Genomic DNA, 13,692 nt, shown 5'->3' on the forward strand with positions numbered 1-13,692 from the left:
TGATTGTTTACAGAGAGGAAAGAAGAGGGATAGAGAGTTAGAAACATTGATGAGAGAGAAACATCCATCAGCTGCCTCCTGCACACCCCCTACTGTGGATGTGCCTGCAACCAAGGTACATGCCCCTTGACCAAATCAAACCTGGGACCCTTCAGTTTGCAGGCCAACACTTTATCCACTGAGCCAAACTGGTTTCGGCTACATAAATATCTTATACGTGGTCAATCCATGTTTTTACCAGTTTAATCCCACATTTGTTGGTATGATTCATTCATTCACTCACTCACCAATATTTACTGAGGTGAGCTATATGCCAGGGATAGGATTGCCAGGCAAAATCCAGGACACTGGTTAATTTTGAATTTTGGATAAACAATATTTTTATTCCCTACCCCCTAAACTCGGCAACCCTAGGCAGGAGCTATGCTGGCTTCTGAGCATATAAAAATAAGTCATATCTGGATTCTGCCCTCAAGGAGCTCACAGTTTAACACTAAGACAAGACATGAACTTCAATCACTTTAATGCAAATGGCCCAGAGATCAGAATTAGTCAATGTCAACAGATTCTGACACCCCGTAGAGATGAAATGGGACCCTCTGGGGAATACCTCCTGCCTGAACTTAAGAGACCGGCTGACAAGGTCACAGAAAGGTTTTTCTTTTTCCCATGAAGCAAGTGAGATTAACAGGCCTTATGGTTACTGTTCTCAAGCCCAGGTGTACCAAGGTTGCTGGGTCCCTTCTAACTGTAATACTACCCCTTCTTAAAAGTTATTTTTTAATAAAAAGCATGCTAGCTTACTTTTTAAAATATACATCTCTCTACTGAATTGGGGAGAAATTAGTGTCCAAAGAAGGAAAAAAAAGATGGTAATGGGGATAGGCCCTTGATTCTGAGCTAGAGTAAAACAATAAAAAGAGTTGAAACATATTCCATAACCAATGTCAACCCAATCCTCCTGCAAGGGCATGGCAACAACTAACCCTCTGTCTGCCATCTTTAGCCAAAGTGGCCGGTCAGGTCCACCCTGGGCCTTCGGCTGTTTGAAAGGGCTGACATACTGCAGGTGATCCTGGCAGTGTAATTAATGGGGCTGAGAGAATGAATGAACTCCTTTAACCTGCCTCAGTTTCTCTCTCATTATGATCAAATATTTAAATATGGCCCAGCCAGCATGGTTCAGTGGTTGAGCATTGACCTACAAACCAGGAGGTCACAGTTAGATTACTGGTCAGGGCACATGCCTGGGTTGCAGGTTGTGGGATCAATCCTTAATTGGGGGCCTGCAGTAAGCAACTGATCAGTTATTCTCTCTCATCACTGATGTTTCTATCATTCCTTCTCCCTTCATCTCTGAAATCAATAAAATACATATTTTTAAAATTAAATATCTTGCTTGGGAGTGGGGAGTTAGAGGGAGCAAAGGGAACAACCCCAATTTGAAAGGCCCTTAGACAGCAAATTAAGTTCATAAAAGTAATGTTTCTGGGGCAGTGTTTCCTCTAGGTCAGTGGCTCCCAATTGGGGCACATGTCCCACAGGGGGGCAATTTGATTTTTAAGGGGAGTAATTCGAGAATGAGTTATTAACAATGAATTTTTTTTATTTCTTATGGTTCTAAGGGCATAATTATGCATTTCAGTTCTGTATTATATGCTTTGAAATTTTATTTGCTATGTTTTATATCATTTCATATTATTTTTTTAACAATTTCTTAGTGATTTCTTCATCAGTACTTCAACTGTCCTTTTATTCTTTTATTTTTCTCTTTCATGGATGCTATGTTCTTTGGAAGCTTATTTAGACCAAATTAATGGCCTTTTAGGCTTCCTCCATGTGAATACGAGTTCACCTTTTGAATAATAAGAATTACGTATATATGTCACAGTGGAGGAATCAGGATTCTAGATCTGCTTAGGCAGTGCATGGTCAAAAAAAAGGTTGGGAACCACTACTTTAAATCATTGATATTGCTAAGCCCCATATGCTCATTAGACACCCAGCCTCTACAGCACATCTTCCAAACCTCCTTCAGCAGTCATCCCAAGGTTGGTAAACAGTTTTGCCCTCAACCTACACTATGCTGTATTAACAATATTATAAATGTATCAGAGGCCCAATGCACAAAGATTCATGCAAGAATGGGCCTTTCTTCCCATGGTTGCTGGCACCACCTTCACTCCAGCCCTGGAGCTACCTTTCCACCTTCCCATGCTGCCCAGAGGCCCAGAGTGGCGGGGGCAGTGCGGAACATCTGCATCGTCACCATGGGGATGACACAGGCATCCTGCCCCACCCCCAACTGTTTGGCACCTGCATATGCAAATTAGCCTGCTTTCTTTGTTGGATTAACTTGCATACTCACTCCTGATTTGCTATGGTCATTGTGGAGGTACGGTCAATTTGCATCTTTCCATTTTATTAGTGTAGACTAGAGGCCCAGTGCATGAATTTGTGCACAGGTGGGGTCCGACCAGCTCAGCCCCAATCAGGGCAAATCCAGGCAGGATCTGTCAAGAGGAGAATTAGGTAGGAGATTGGCTGGCCAGCCCACCTCGATCAGGGCCCAATCAGAGCCAAGCCAGCTGTGGGGAGGGGCCGTGGGTGATTAGCTGGTGGGTTCCACACCCTAATGGAATGGGGGGCAAATTAGACCAGTGCCAGGGTAGGGGCCATGGGAGGTTGGCTGGCAGCCCCACCCCCGATTGGTGTGGAGGGGGTTGATCAGGGGCAGAGATGGGTGGGAGGAGGGGCTGAGACCAAACAGGGTGGTGGGGGCTGATTGGAGGTGGGGCCAGACATGGGGAGAGGCTGGCCCCAAATAGGGTGGGGGGAGGTCGATCAGGGGCCAGAAGCCTGAGAGAGGGGCCATGGGTGGTTGGCTGCTGATCCTGCCTCTGATCAGAGTGGTGGGGGCTGATCACGGCAGAGATGTTGCGGGGGGAGGGATGGGGTGGTGGGGGCCTGTTGGGGGTGGGACCAGCTGGGGGGAGGTGCCACAGGTAGTTGGCCAGCCAGTTTTGCTCCTGATCAGGGTAAGGGGACCATCTGGGGTGGGGCTGGATAGGGGGGAGGAGCTGAAGGAAGTTGGCTGCTGGCCCTGCCCCTTTTTGGGTAAAGGAGTAATCAGGGGCGGGGCCAATGAAGGGAAGGGCTGTGGGCTGATCAGGATGGGGCAGGCTCATTGGGGACAGGGTTGGCCAGGGGAAAGGGCTGCAGGAGGTTGGTCAGCTGGCCCCACCCCCAATTTGCTGGTTTGCTGACTGCAGTGGGCATCATAGTGACCAGTCATTCTGGTCTTTATGGCGTTTCAGTTGCTGGCTTTATATATATATTAATATATAGATTATTGACAATAGTCAACATTTATTAAAGCACTTACTATGTACAAGCCATAATGCACAATACTTCCCATACATTCTCAAATATTTTTATAACCTGATCTAATGAGGTCATTTATTATCCCCATTTTATAGATAAAACAGTCTTAAATAAATTGTTCATTGTCACCGGTGAGTAGGAATTTGAATTCAGTCTTTTCCTCCAAACTCATGCTGCCTTGTATGCTCAATGCCGATCTTAATATGGAGTTTCCATACCCCAGAAACAGCCTCAGAAACAAATATTTAAGTGCCAGCAGCTTAGTATTTGGGAGGCAATCCCAGGAACAGTGGAAAGGGAGTAGAAAAAGTAAGTGATGGAAAGGAAGCTAATAGAGGTGGTGCTATCAAGCCAGCTATCCCTGGAGCCCAAGTCTTCTGGAGGACTCTGGGAGACCGTGGAGCACACATCTCAGAATTATCCCAACCTGAGGGGTGAGGGAGCTTTCCGCCATCTGCTAAGGGCTGCTTCCTCACCACGTTTCCATCTGCCACTGACTGAGGGCTGCTTCCAGAGATATTACTTCTTGGCATTTCCAGCTTACCCAGCTCATGGCCTGAGCTTGCTTCCTTGGCTCCAGAAAAGAAAGTGTTCAGGTAGGAAGTCATAACTGTTCACAATAGGCACATGGATTGGGGTACCACCAACATCTGCTGCAATGCCTTACAGAGATTTTAATGAAACAAATTCTTAGCATCCTAATTGCTACCACTTCTCAACTTGGGTCAGGGCAACAATTGACTGACACTGTACTCTGTATTAAAAGCACACTTGACCCTCAAACCTGGCACATTGCCTCAGACCAAGTCTTTCTTCCTTGTAATGAGATCATTCCAAAGGGGCTCTCTTAGTCCTTGCTGCCAATAGACCCTTGTCAGGCCCGTCCCACTAGTCTTCCTAGCATGACCAGAAATATCTGAATCCCAGCATGACCTAAATTAAGCTGTCAAGCTGAGGCCCCTGTAACATATGGTTTGTGTTTCTCCCTTAAAGAGAAAAACATTCAGGAAGCAATAAAATCAGGATTTTATAAAGAAAAAGAAGTGGGCTCTTTCTTTCCTAAATAAAGCTATTTTGACTAATGTGAACACTGCAGATTCTTTTAAAGTTTCCGTGGGAAATGCTAAGATTGTGGCTCAATTCCATTTTTCTCTGTGTTCTATGCTTTACTTTTTTTGATGCTGTTCATCCAGGCACCTCACTAGTTAACCAACAACTTCCAAGGTCCTCAGGGCCCTGCAATCTGCAACAGAAGGAACTGGACACTCAAGTTCTGAATTTAGATAAAAATAGGATTCTTAAATCCTAAAATCCTTGGAGAGATTCTGGAATGTTTCTGATAAATTATATATCCTATATAATAAAATCCTAATATGCAAATAGACAGAATGGCAGAATGACCAATTGCTATTATGCGCACTGATGACTAGGAGGCAGATACTCAACACAGGAGCTGCCCCCTTGTGGTCAGTGCACTCTCAGAGGGGGAGAACCACTCAGCCAGAAGCGGGGCTCACAGCTGGTGAGTGCAGTGGCAGTGGTGGGAGCCTCTCCTGCCTCTGCAACAGCATTAAGGACCCCTTGGGGTCTCTGAATGTGAGAGGGTGCAGGCCAGGCTGAGGGACAGTGTACAGATGTCATAAACCAGACCTCTAATATATATATATATATATATATATATATATATATATATATATATATATATATATATATATGTACACACTACATTATGAAGAGGTAATATGCAAATTAGGCCTGGTGCATGACATCTGTACACTGGGGGAGTCCCTCAGCCTGGCCATGACCAGACAGGAAGAGGTTATTCAAGCAGGTGAGGCCCAGAGTGGAGATGGAGACAGAGGCAAGGGGGCCTGCCCAAGCCAGCTCAGGGGCTCAGGCTGCCGGGAGCAGACACAGGGAGGGAGACCAGGGGACACTGAGTCAAGCACCAGTCCTGGCCCCCCGTGGACCCAGAGCACACACAGGCAGGGGCGCCAGAGACATTACAAGTCAGGCACAGGTCCCAGCCCACCACAGTGCCATCCAGCCTGACTCCCACCGTGGCTGGTGCTATTCGAGTCAGGTGTGTGTCCCACCCCCTGCAGGGTGCCTCCTCGCACCATGGGGGCAGGAGACAGGGTGCCTCCTTGCATGATTTCAATTGTGCACTGGGCCTCTAGAGTGTGTGTGTGTGTGTGTGTGTGTGTGTATTGCACATTTTTCTGAGGGGGGAAAAAAGCTTTTTAGCAAACTCTCAAAATTACATATGATCTCCAAAGACTTAAGAACCATGGGATTAGAAATTATTCCAGAAGACACCAAATGACTTGAAGAAAAGCAACAGGGCAGTCTCAGATCTTTCTAGGCAGATCTGAGCTCATGCTCCCAACATTTTTTAAAAAATATATTTTATTGATTTTGTAAGGAGAGGAAGGGAGAGAGAGAGATAGAAACATCGATGAGAGAGAGTCATCGATCAGCTGCCTCTTGCACCACCCCCTACTGGCGATATGCCCGCAACCAAGGTACATGCTCTTGACTGGAATCGAACCTGGGACCCTTCAGTCTCCAAGCCGATGCTCTATCCATTGAGCCAAACCGGTTTCGGCCCAACATTTAATTTATATTCCAGTATATAGCTTCTAACTTTTGAATCTTGACTATATACTGACTATAAATCTTAGCTGTGTTTTTGGTTTAACTATTGGTCTAATGCACTAGATTGTAAAACACTGCCTCAACCAAGCAGAATCATTAACCATGAAGCTAGAAGGATGTAAATGTCCTGGATAAACCTTAGTCTCAGAGCATTTAAGTGGTTGTCAGCTCCAATGTACCAAAGCAGTCCAGACACTGGTTGGTTCATTTATTTATTCAATAATTTAAAAGGTTCTACTATATACAAAGTATTGTGCTATATGTTGGGATACTATCGATACGTTAAGATAAGGTCCGTGCTTTCATAGTGATTAAATTCTATTTGGGAATACAGACATTAACAATCACACACGTGATAAGTGGAACAATAACATCCTACTACAGGGGCACATGACCTAGTTTATAGGAGTGGCATAGAGAAGTGGAAGTAAAGGCTTTCTTAAGGAAGCAAGCTGGAAGCAAACTCAGAAGCCTTTAGCTTCTGTTCCCACAGATGATTCAGGAATGTGTACCTGTATCCCATACCTCCCCACCAATCTCAAAACTCAACTATCTAGTAGCCTTCTTGCTATCTCTAGGATGACTTGAAGGCATCCCTAATCAATATGCCCAAAAATGAGCTTATATTTTTCATAATAAAACATGGGGGAAATGAGTTCATAAACTTCCCTCCAATCACCCATACAGATACAAAACCTAGAAACCAAGGCCAATGTAAATATCTCCCAAATCTTCACCAAGTCATGTTCATTTTACCTCCGATACAGAAGCACATCTGTCCTCTTTATCTCCCCTCACCCCACACTCCACTCCCCCCACACTGCACTCCCAGCTACCAACATATTTCCTCTGGACAATATGGTGACTTTTTCTATAAGTCTCACTATGGTAGAAAAAAAGAAGTCACCCTCAGCCAGTGGTTCAGTGATTGAGCGTTGTGGAAATCCTAATCAAAGTATGCCAGATGTTCGTGGCCAACTGGAGTGTGGGGTCCCTGTCCAAAGTATGCCAGATGCTCCGGGCCAATTTGTCATGCACAGGTGCAAAAGCAAGGACACAGTGAATGTACTATATGTACTGCACAGCGTGCCTTTCTGTAGCACAAATATTGATGACACAATTTGCAAGGAGTGCCGAAAGGAGTTTGGCTCAGTGGATAGGGCGTTGACCTGCAGATTGAAAGGTCCCAGGTTTGATTCCAGTCAAGGGCATGTACCTTGGTTGTGGGCACATCCCAAGTAGGGGGTGTGCAGGAGGTAGCTGATTGATGATTCTCTCTCATTGATGTTTCTAACTCTCTATCTCTCTCTCCTCCTCTCTGTAAAAAAAATAAAAAATATATATATTTAAAAAAAAAACAATTTGGAAGGAGCTTTCTTTGTCTAAGTAGGTGTAAAGATGTGTTACTGACCAGCTGGTGAGAAGCTGCTTTTATGTAGGGCACACCTGCTTGGTATGGCTCCTGTGTTTGCTACTGTATTAACAAAGGCTGCTTTGAGCGGCTGCTGAGTGAAGAAGCTACTTTGAAGAACTGCTTTGTCTAATGGCTCCTTAGTAGCAATGGCTACCTAGGTTACCATAAAGACTCCCTTATACTCCTATGACTGCTCATACCTTCTCTGTCTGATACCCGGCATCCATAAAGGTACAGTTCCTAGTAGAGGAGGACCTGTGCACCCCATAGTTGGCAGAGTTAAGCAGGATGAAGGTGTAAGTACTCTCACAACTGGCACTGTAAGCAGGATCAAGGAAGAACATACTCCGACAAACATCAACTTAGGAACCAGGAGGTCACAGTTAAATTACAGTTGGGACACATGCCTCCGTTGTGGGCTCCATCCCAGTAAAGGGTGTGTGCAGGAGGCAGCTGATAAATGATTCTCTCTTACCATTTATGTTTCTAGAAAACAAGATTTCAACAGTAAAAACTGTTGAACTAATAAAGGAATTCAACAAAGTAGCAGGATACAAATTTAGCACACAACTAACAACACTCTGAAAAGGAAATTAAGAAAACAACTATAGCCGAAACCAGTTTGGCTCAGTGGCTAGAGCATAGGCCTGCAGACTGAAAGGTCCCAATTTCGATTCCAGTCAAGGGCATGTACCTTGGTTGCGGGCACATCTCCAGTAGGGTGTGTGCATGAGGCAGCTGATCAGTGTTTCTCATCAATGTTTCTAACTCTCTATCCCTCTCTCTTCCTCTCTGTAAAAAAATCAATAAAGTATATTTTTTTACAAAGAAAGAAAACAATTATATTTTACAATGGCATCTAAAAGATGCCCTGTTGAGTCCTGTCGTCACTTCCCCCAGCCAATGCAAGGTGGCTATCCTCCACCAGAAGCCCTCACCAGCAAGGACTGTGAACTCAGATATTCCAGGTATTGTGGGAATAGCGGTGCTCAGCTCAGAGCCTAGACTCCTCGCCCCGCCCCCCCCATCCGGCCCCGCCCCTTCCCATCCGGTCCCGCCCCTCCCTGGCCCCGCCCCGTTCACAAGAGTGTAGAGCTGGGAGCCAGGAGAGGTCTATTGCGCATGCCCAGTGCCCTGCTGCCAGAAGCTCTGAGGCCTCGGCGGGGTGCGGCGCGCTGAGCACCATGAGGCGGGGTATTCCGCGGGCTCCTTCCCGGAAGCGGAAGCCCGGGAGGCGGGCCAAAGGCGGTCTGGAGTCTTCGGCGGTTAATTCCTTTTGTCGTGTGGTTCTGCTTCCTTCGGCCTGGTCTTCGCTGAAGCTGCAAGAGATGGTTCGGTCCGGATCTCGGCCGGGCCAGGTGAGGGCTGTGGGGCTGGAGAGGGACTTGAGGGGGGTCTCGAGCTGGGAGAAGTGCAAAACGGTGACCAAAGAAGACAGGAAAAAAAAAAAAAAAAACGCGCTGCATTAAAAATGCTGGGAAAGAGTGGGGGAAACCTGACATCGTAACACAGCCGCTCTGCCCATAGGTGCACATTCTGTTCGAATCGCAGCCCCCCGGAGCGCTGGTTTTGGCGAGGCCCGAGTTCGAGTCCGGCCTCGGCCGCAGTGTCGGGGGACTGAACCTCAGTCCTTGGTTGCAGCAAATCCAGGTTCTCGGCTCTCCCACCCACCGCCGCCGCCCTAGGTTGATCTTTCGTCACAATTGCTGGTAGCTTACTAGAAGTTAAAAAAGTCTCCTAGTTCGTGTCACTGCCTTTAGCCTTGCTCCTCTCAAATGCAGATCTTGTTGTAACTAAGGGATACTCTTAGAATCTGAAACCAGAGCACTTGTTTTTCAAGTTAAAAATCTCAGTTCTTCGGCCTGAGACTGCATTTCTTACCAGCCTCCGCCCCTGTCCTAGCATCGCCCAGCGCTGCCCACCTCGTCTGCAGTGTCCGGGACGCCCTGGTCCTCCCCTGCCTCCACGCCGGTGCTCTGTGTTCAGCCCCGAATGCCCTTCCTTCTCTGGGGTCTCCACTTCCCATCTCCTGACCCCCAGCTCAGTGGCTGCTTCTAGAAGCCTTCCTCTCACTCTCCCATCCGCATTGTTTGGGTGCCCCTTGGCTCCCCTCCCCTTTTGTGCTCTGTTCTAACCTTTATCAAACCACTTTTCAGGCTGGAGAAGTCGCTGATCTGTCTGCCTCCTTTCTACACAGTTTATGTCTATATCCTCAAGGCCTAGGACAGCCCCTGGCATGGAGTAGCTTTTCAGGGAATGCATCAACTCTTCCTTGTACAGACCCGCTACTTCTCCTTAAATATATTCAGTCTTCCCCCTTCTTTTTGGTCTTCCATCATTTATTAACTCACCTGTAATGCTGTTTTCCCCATTAATGGGAATCTTACCGTTAAGACTTCCTTATGAGTACTTCCAGACCAGCCTCACCTTCATAGACCTTTCCCTTATATTAATTCAGAATACACCCAGTCAGCAAGAGGTAATATCATGGTTTTGTAATGATAGTCACAGATTTAAATTCCTCTTCTGCCACTATTGTAGTGATAGTAAGCAAAGCACTTTTTACTTTTCTGAGCCTCCTCTATAAAATAGGTATAAAATTATGCCTCAAAGAATCTGGTGAAACATCTATCTCAGACTTGGCATAAATGTAACAAAATTTAGTCCCCTATAAAACTTAGTTTACTACCATCTTAATGATAACAGTAGCAGCTAAATTTAGATAGCAATGTGACAGGTACTATTGCAAGTACTTTTACATATAATTTCTCATTTAGTCTTCACAATAGGAGGAAAATACTATTATTATCTCCATTTTATAGATGAGGAAATTGAGGGATGGAGTAAATAATTTCCCGCAGTTACACCCGTGGTTAGTGGAAACAGGATTCAGACCCTCAGAGCTGGGCCGATTTCATTCTTTTGAACATTACACTATACTGAGAAAGGTATAAGGCTGAACAAGCCACCTTTCTGAAATTTAGGTTTCTACCTCTTACACATAATATCAGGATGTGGATTAATTGGAAGTAAAAGTCCCTAAATCATTCCACAAATGTAAATTTATCTTGCACTGGTTGGTAGGAAGTAGGACTTCTAAGAAATGCTTACATTTTTCTCAAATAGCAAGTAAGAAGTGGAAGAAAATGTGAGATATAACATTCTCTTGTGCATTGTGATTTGGAGCGTTCAGTTTGGAGAGTGCTTTTACAATTTGTTTCAATGGCCATTGAATAGCAAATAACCTATCAAATAAGCTTTAAAAAAAAAAATTCACCCAAGAATGGTTTTTGTTAGTAAATTTTAGAGAGAAAGGTAGAGGAAAACATCGATTGGCTGGCTTCCATAGGCACCCTGATTAGGGATAAAACCCTTAACCTAGGAATGAGCCCTGACCAGGAATCTAACCTGCAGCCTTTTGGTGTAGGGAACAACGCTCCAGCCAACTCAGCCACCTGGCCAGGGCTAATTAAGCTTTTGATCTTGAATATGAAAAGGCTATTTTCAGTATATGGAAAGATTGATTTCAGGTTCATTTTTAAATTGTGAGAAAAAAAATAAAAGCAAGCAAAGGGCACATCATATTACTTGCACTCAAGGAAACACTATGTAACCAGTAAAAAGTTTTGAAGACTATGTTAATATTGAAAAGACTTAAAAATAAAAACACAAGATTCAAAATTACAACTATCAAGTCATGATGACTAAGTAAATAATCATATGAAAGAGGATTGGAAGCCCCACTAGCAAAGAGCACATCTAGTGCCTAAATCTTGGTTTCTAAGGCGAGTGCGACAAGGAACCGCCAGACGAAGGAACCGCTGAGCTAAAGCCAGCCCTAAATCTTGGTTTCTAAATACTATTGTCCACTAAAAGGAATCACAGCTTCTTGGAGAAGAGGTTAATTCCACTGGAGAAATGAAATGGTCAATACAAGAGCTGAGATAGGGAAATCATAAGCAGAGCAAAGGGAATAATTAACAGTGAAAGCAGAAAGAATGGGGAAATATATTTGTAAAACTTATGTCTGATAAAGGGTTAATATCCACAATATAAAGGGACTCCTGAGACTCAAAAATATAAAGAAAGACAACCTAATTTTAAAAAGGGCAAAGAACTTCTAAATATTAATTGTAAACATACAAATGGCTAACAGATATGAAAATATAGTCATCACTAATCAGGGAAATGCAAATAAGTATCACAGTTAGGAGCTCTATGATATATATTAAAAAAAAAAAAACTCAAACAGGAAATAAGTATTGGTGAGGATGTGGAGCAATTGGAAACTCTTATATGTTGTTGATGGAAATGTAAAGAATACTGCTGTTGTGAAAACTGAAGGTTTCTCAAAAAAATTAATCCCACTGGGTATCCAAAAGAAAAACAATCTTGAAGTAGTAGTTGCATTCCCATGTTCACTACAGCATTATTCATAATAGCTAAGGTGTGGTAACAACCTAAATGTTCATTGATGGATGAATGGGTAAAGAAATATTATTCAGCTTTTAAAAAATAGGAAATTCTGCCATATGCAGCATAGATGAATCTTGATATTATGCAAAGTGAGAGAAGGCAGTCACAGAAGGACAAATATCATATTCCACTTATATAAGGTACCTAAGATAGTCAAACTTATAGAAGTAGAATAGAATGGTATAATAGTTGCTAGGGGCTGGAGTGAGGAGGAAGTGGGAGTATCTTTAGTAAGTAGAAAGTTTCAGTTATGCAAGATGAATAAATTCTAGAGAAGTGCTATATAACTATATATATAAAAGCCTAATATGCAAATTGCCCCCTCAGGAGTTTGACCGGAAGACTGGAAGTACGATCACTTGCTGTGACTTCTATTGACCACCAAGGCGTGGCGTGGAATGAAGGAAGGCCTTGGCTGGTAGCCAAAAGGCCCTGATTGGCCCTGATCTCTGGCCAGGCCTAGGGACCCTACCATGCACAAATTTCATGTGCACCAGGCCTCTAGTCATTTCTATAATTAACAATACTGTGTTGTGCATTTAAACGTTTGTTAAGAGATTAGATAGAACTCATGCTTTGTTCTTACCACAATTAAAATAAAATAAAAAAATAAACTTGGAGCCAGTTTGAAGAAACTCATACTGATAGAACCTGGGACAGTTTGAGCATCAAAATAATAATAGTGGACATAACCCACTGAATAAAATAGGAATCAACCAGTCTATAATAACAAGTAAATGAAGAAGGAAAAGTGCTTCAGTGAAGTCAAATCCAATTAATGTAGAAGGAATGGTATAAATTAGAAAAATCACTGTTTGGCAAGCAGTCGATTTAAGGGAAGATTCTAAAACTGCTGAGCAAAAGTTTGATGAATGGGATGTCCGCATGATCTAAAGTATCGCCTCACAAGATGCTTAATGTTTACAAAGGTAAAAAAGTAACCTTACAGTCCAGCTGTTGTAGCTCAGTGGTTGAGTGTGGACCTATAGAACCAGAAGGTCTCAGTTGATTCCCAGTGCGGGGCATGCAGGAGGCAGCCAATCAATGATTCTCTCATCATTGATGTTTCTATCTCTCCCCATCCTCTCTGAAATAAATAAAAACATATTTTTTAAGTAACCTTATAATAAAAACCCTAGCAAGCACCATCTTCAGTATTCCAAGTTTATATCACCAGTATTGGGACAGACTGACATCATGTGCCTACTCAGGTTGTATAGAGAAGGACATGGCATCCTTTTTGTGGTATTACTGCCAAAAATGCACAACCTGATTCTAATAATGAGGAAACATCAGATATGTCTAAATGTCCAGAAGGATACTACCAAAATAGTTGGTTTGTATTCTTTAAATATGCCAGGGTTGTAAGAGACAATGACAATTTAAAAAGCTATTTCAGACTAAAGGGGACTAAAGACTTATGACAACTTAATTCAACATATGATCCTGAATTGGGCATGGACCAGTTTTTTATAAAGGGCAATATTGGGGTAATTAAATGTGAATAGTCTGTAGCTTGGATTATAATATGGTATCACTGTTAATTTCCTGATTTCGATAATTATATTTTAGTTATATGAGAGTGACTTTGTTCTTTGGAAATCTTTAGGGTTAAATATTCAACTATAAAGGGATATGATGTCTGAAACTTATTCTGAACTTAACTTCAGACAACTATATATATATATACTAGTAGCCCTGCACAAGAATCCATGTGCCAGTAGCTCTCTGCGGGGCCTGGCAACTCCATGCTTGCTGCC

At 43.5% G+C, this 13,692-nt stretch overlaps 1 protein-coding gene across 3 annotated transcripts in view; it reads left to right on the forward strand.

The window, feature by feature from the left end:
- The first annotated feature begins 8,642 nt into the window (after positions 1-8,642).
- The window catches only part of CCDC14 (coiled-coil domain containing 14), a 58,708-nt gene continuing 53,658 nt past the window's right edge, over positions 8,643-13,692 (forward strand). Inside the window, exon 1 of one of the 3 annotated variants that reach the window (XM_036446742.2) lies at positions 8,643-8,814. In XM_036446742.2, the coding sequence (XP_036302635.2) occupies positions 8,785-8,814 (30 nt within the window). In that variant the 5' untranslated portion in view covers positions 8,643-8,784. Of the gene's footprint in view, positions 8,815-9,036; positions 9,166-13,692 lie in introns of those variants that run through there. The other 2 variants (XM_036446743.2, XM_036446744.2) reach the window with 2 other exon arrangements.

Source organism: Pipistrellus kuhlii, unplaced genomic scaffold (genome assembly GCF_014108245.1).
Source record: "Pipistrellus kuhlii isolate mPipKuh1 unplaced genomic scaffold, mPipKuh1.p scaffold_m20_p_2, whole genome shotgun sequence".
NCBI classification, from domain to species: domain Eukaryota; kingdom Metazoa; phylum Chordata; class Mammalia; order Chiroptera; family Vespertilionidae; genus Pipistrellus; species Pipistrellus kuhlii.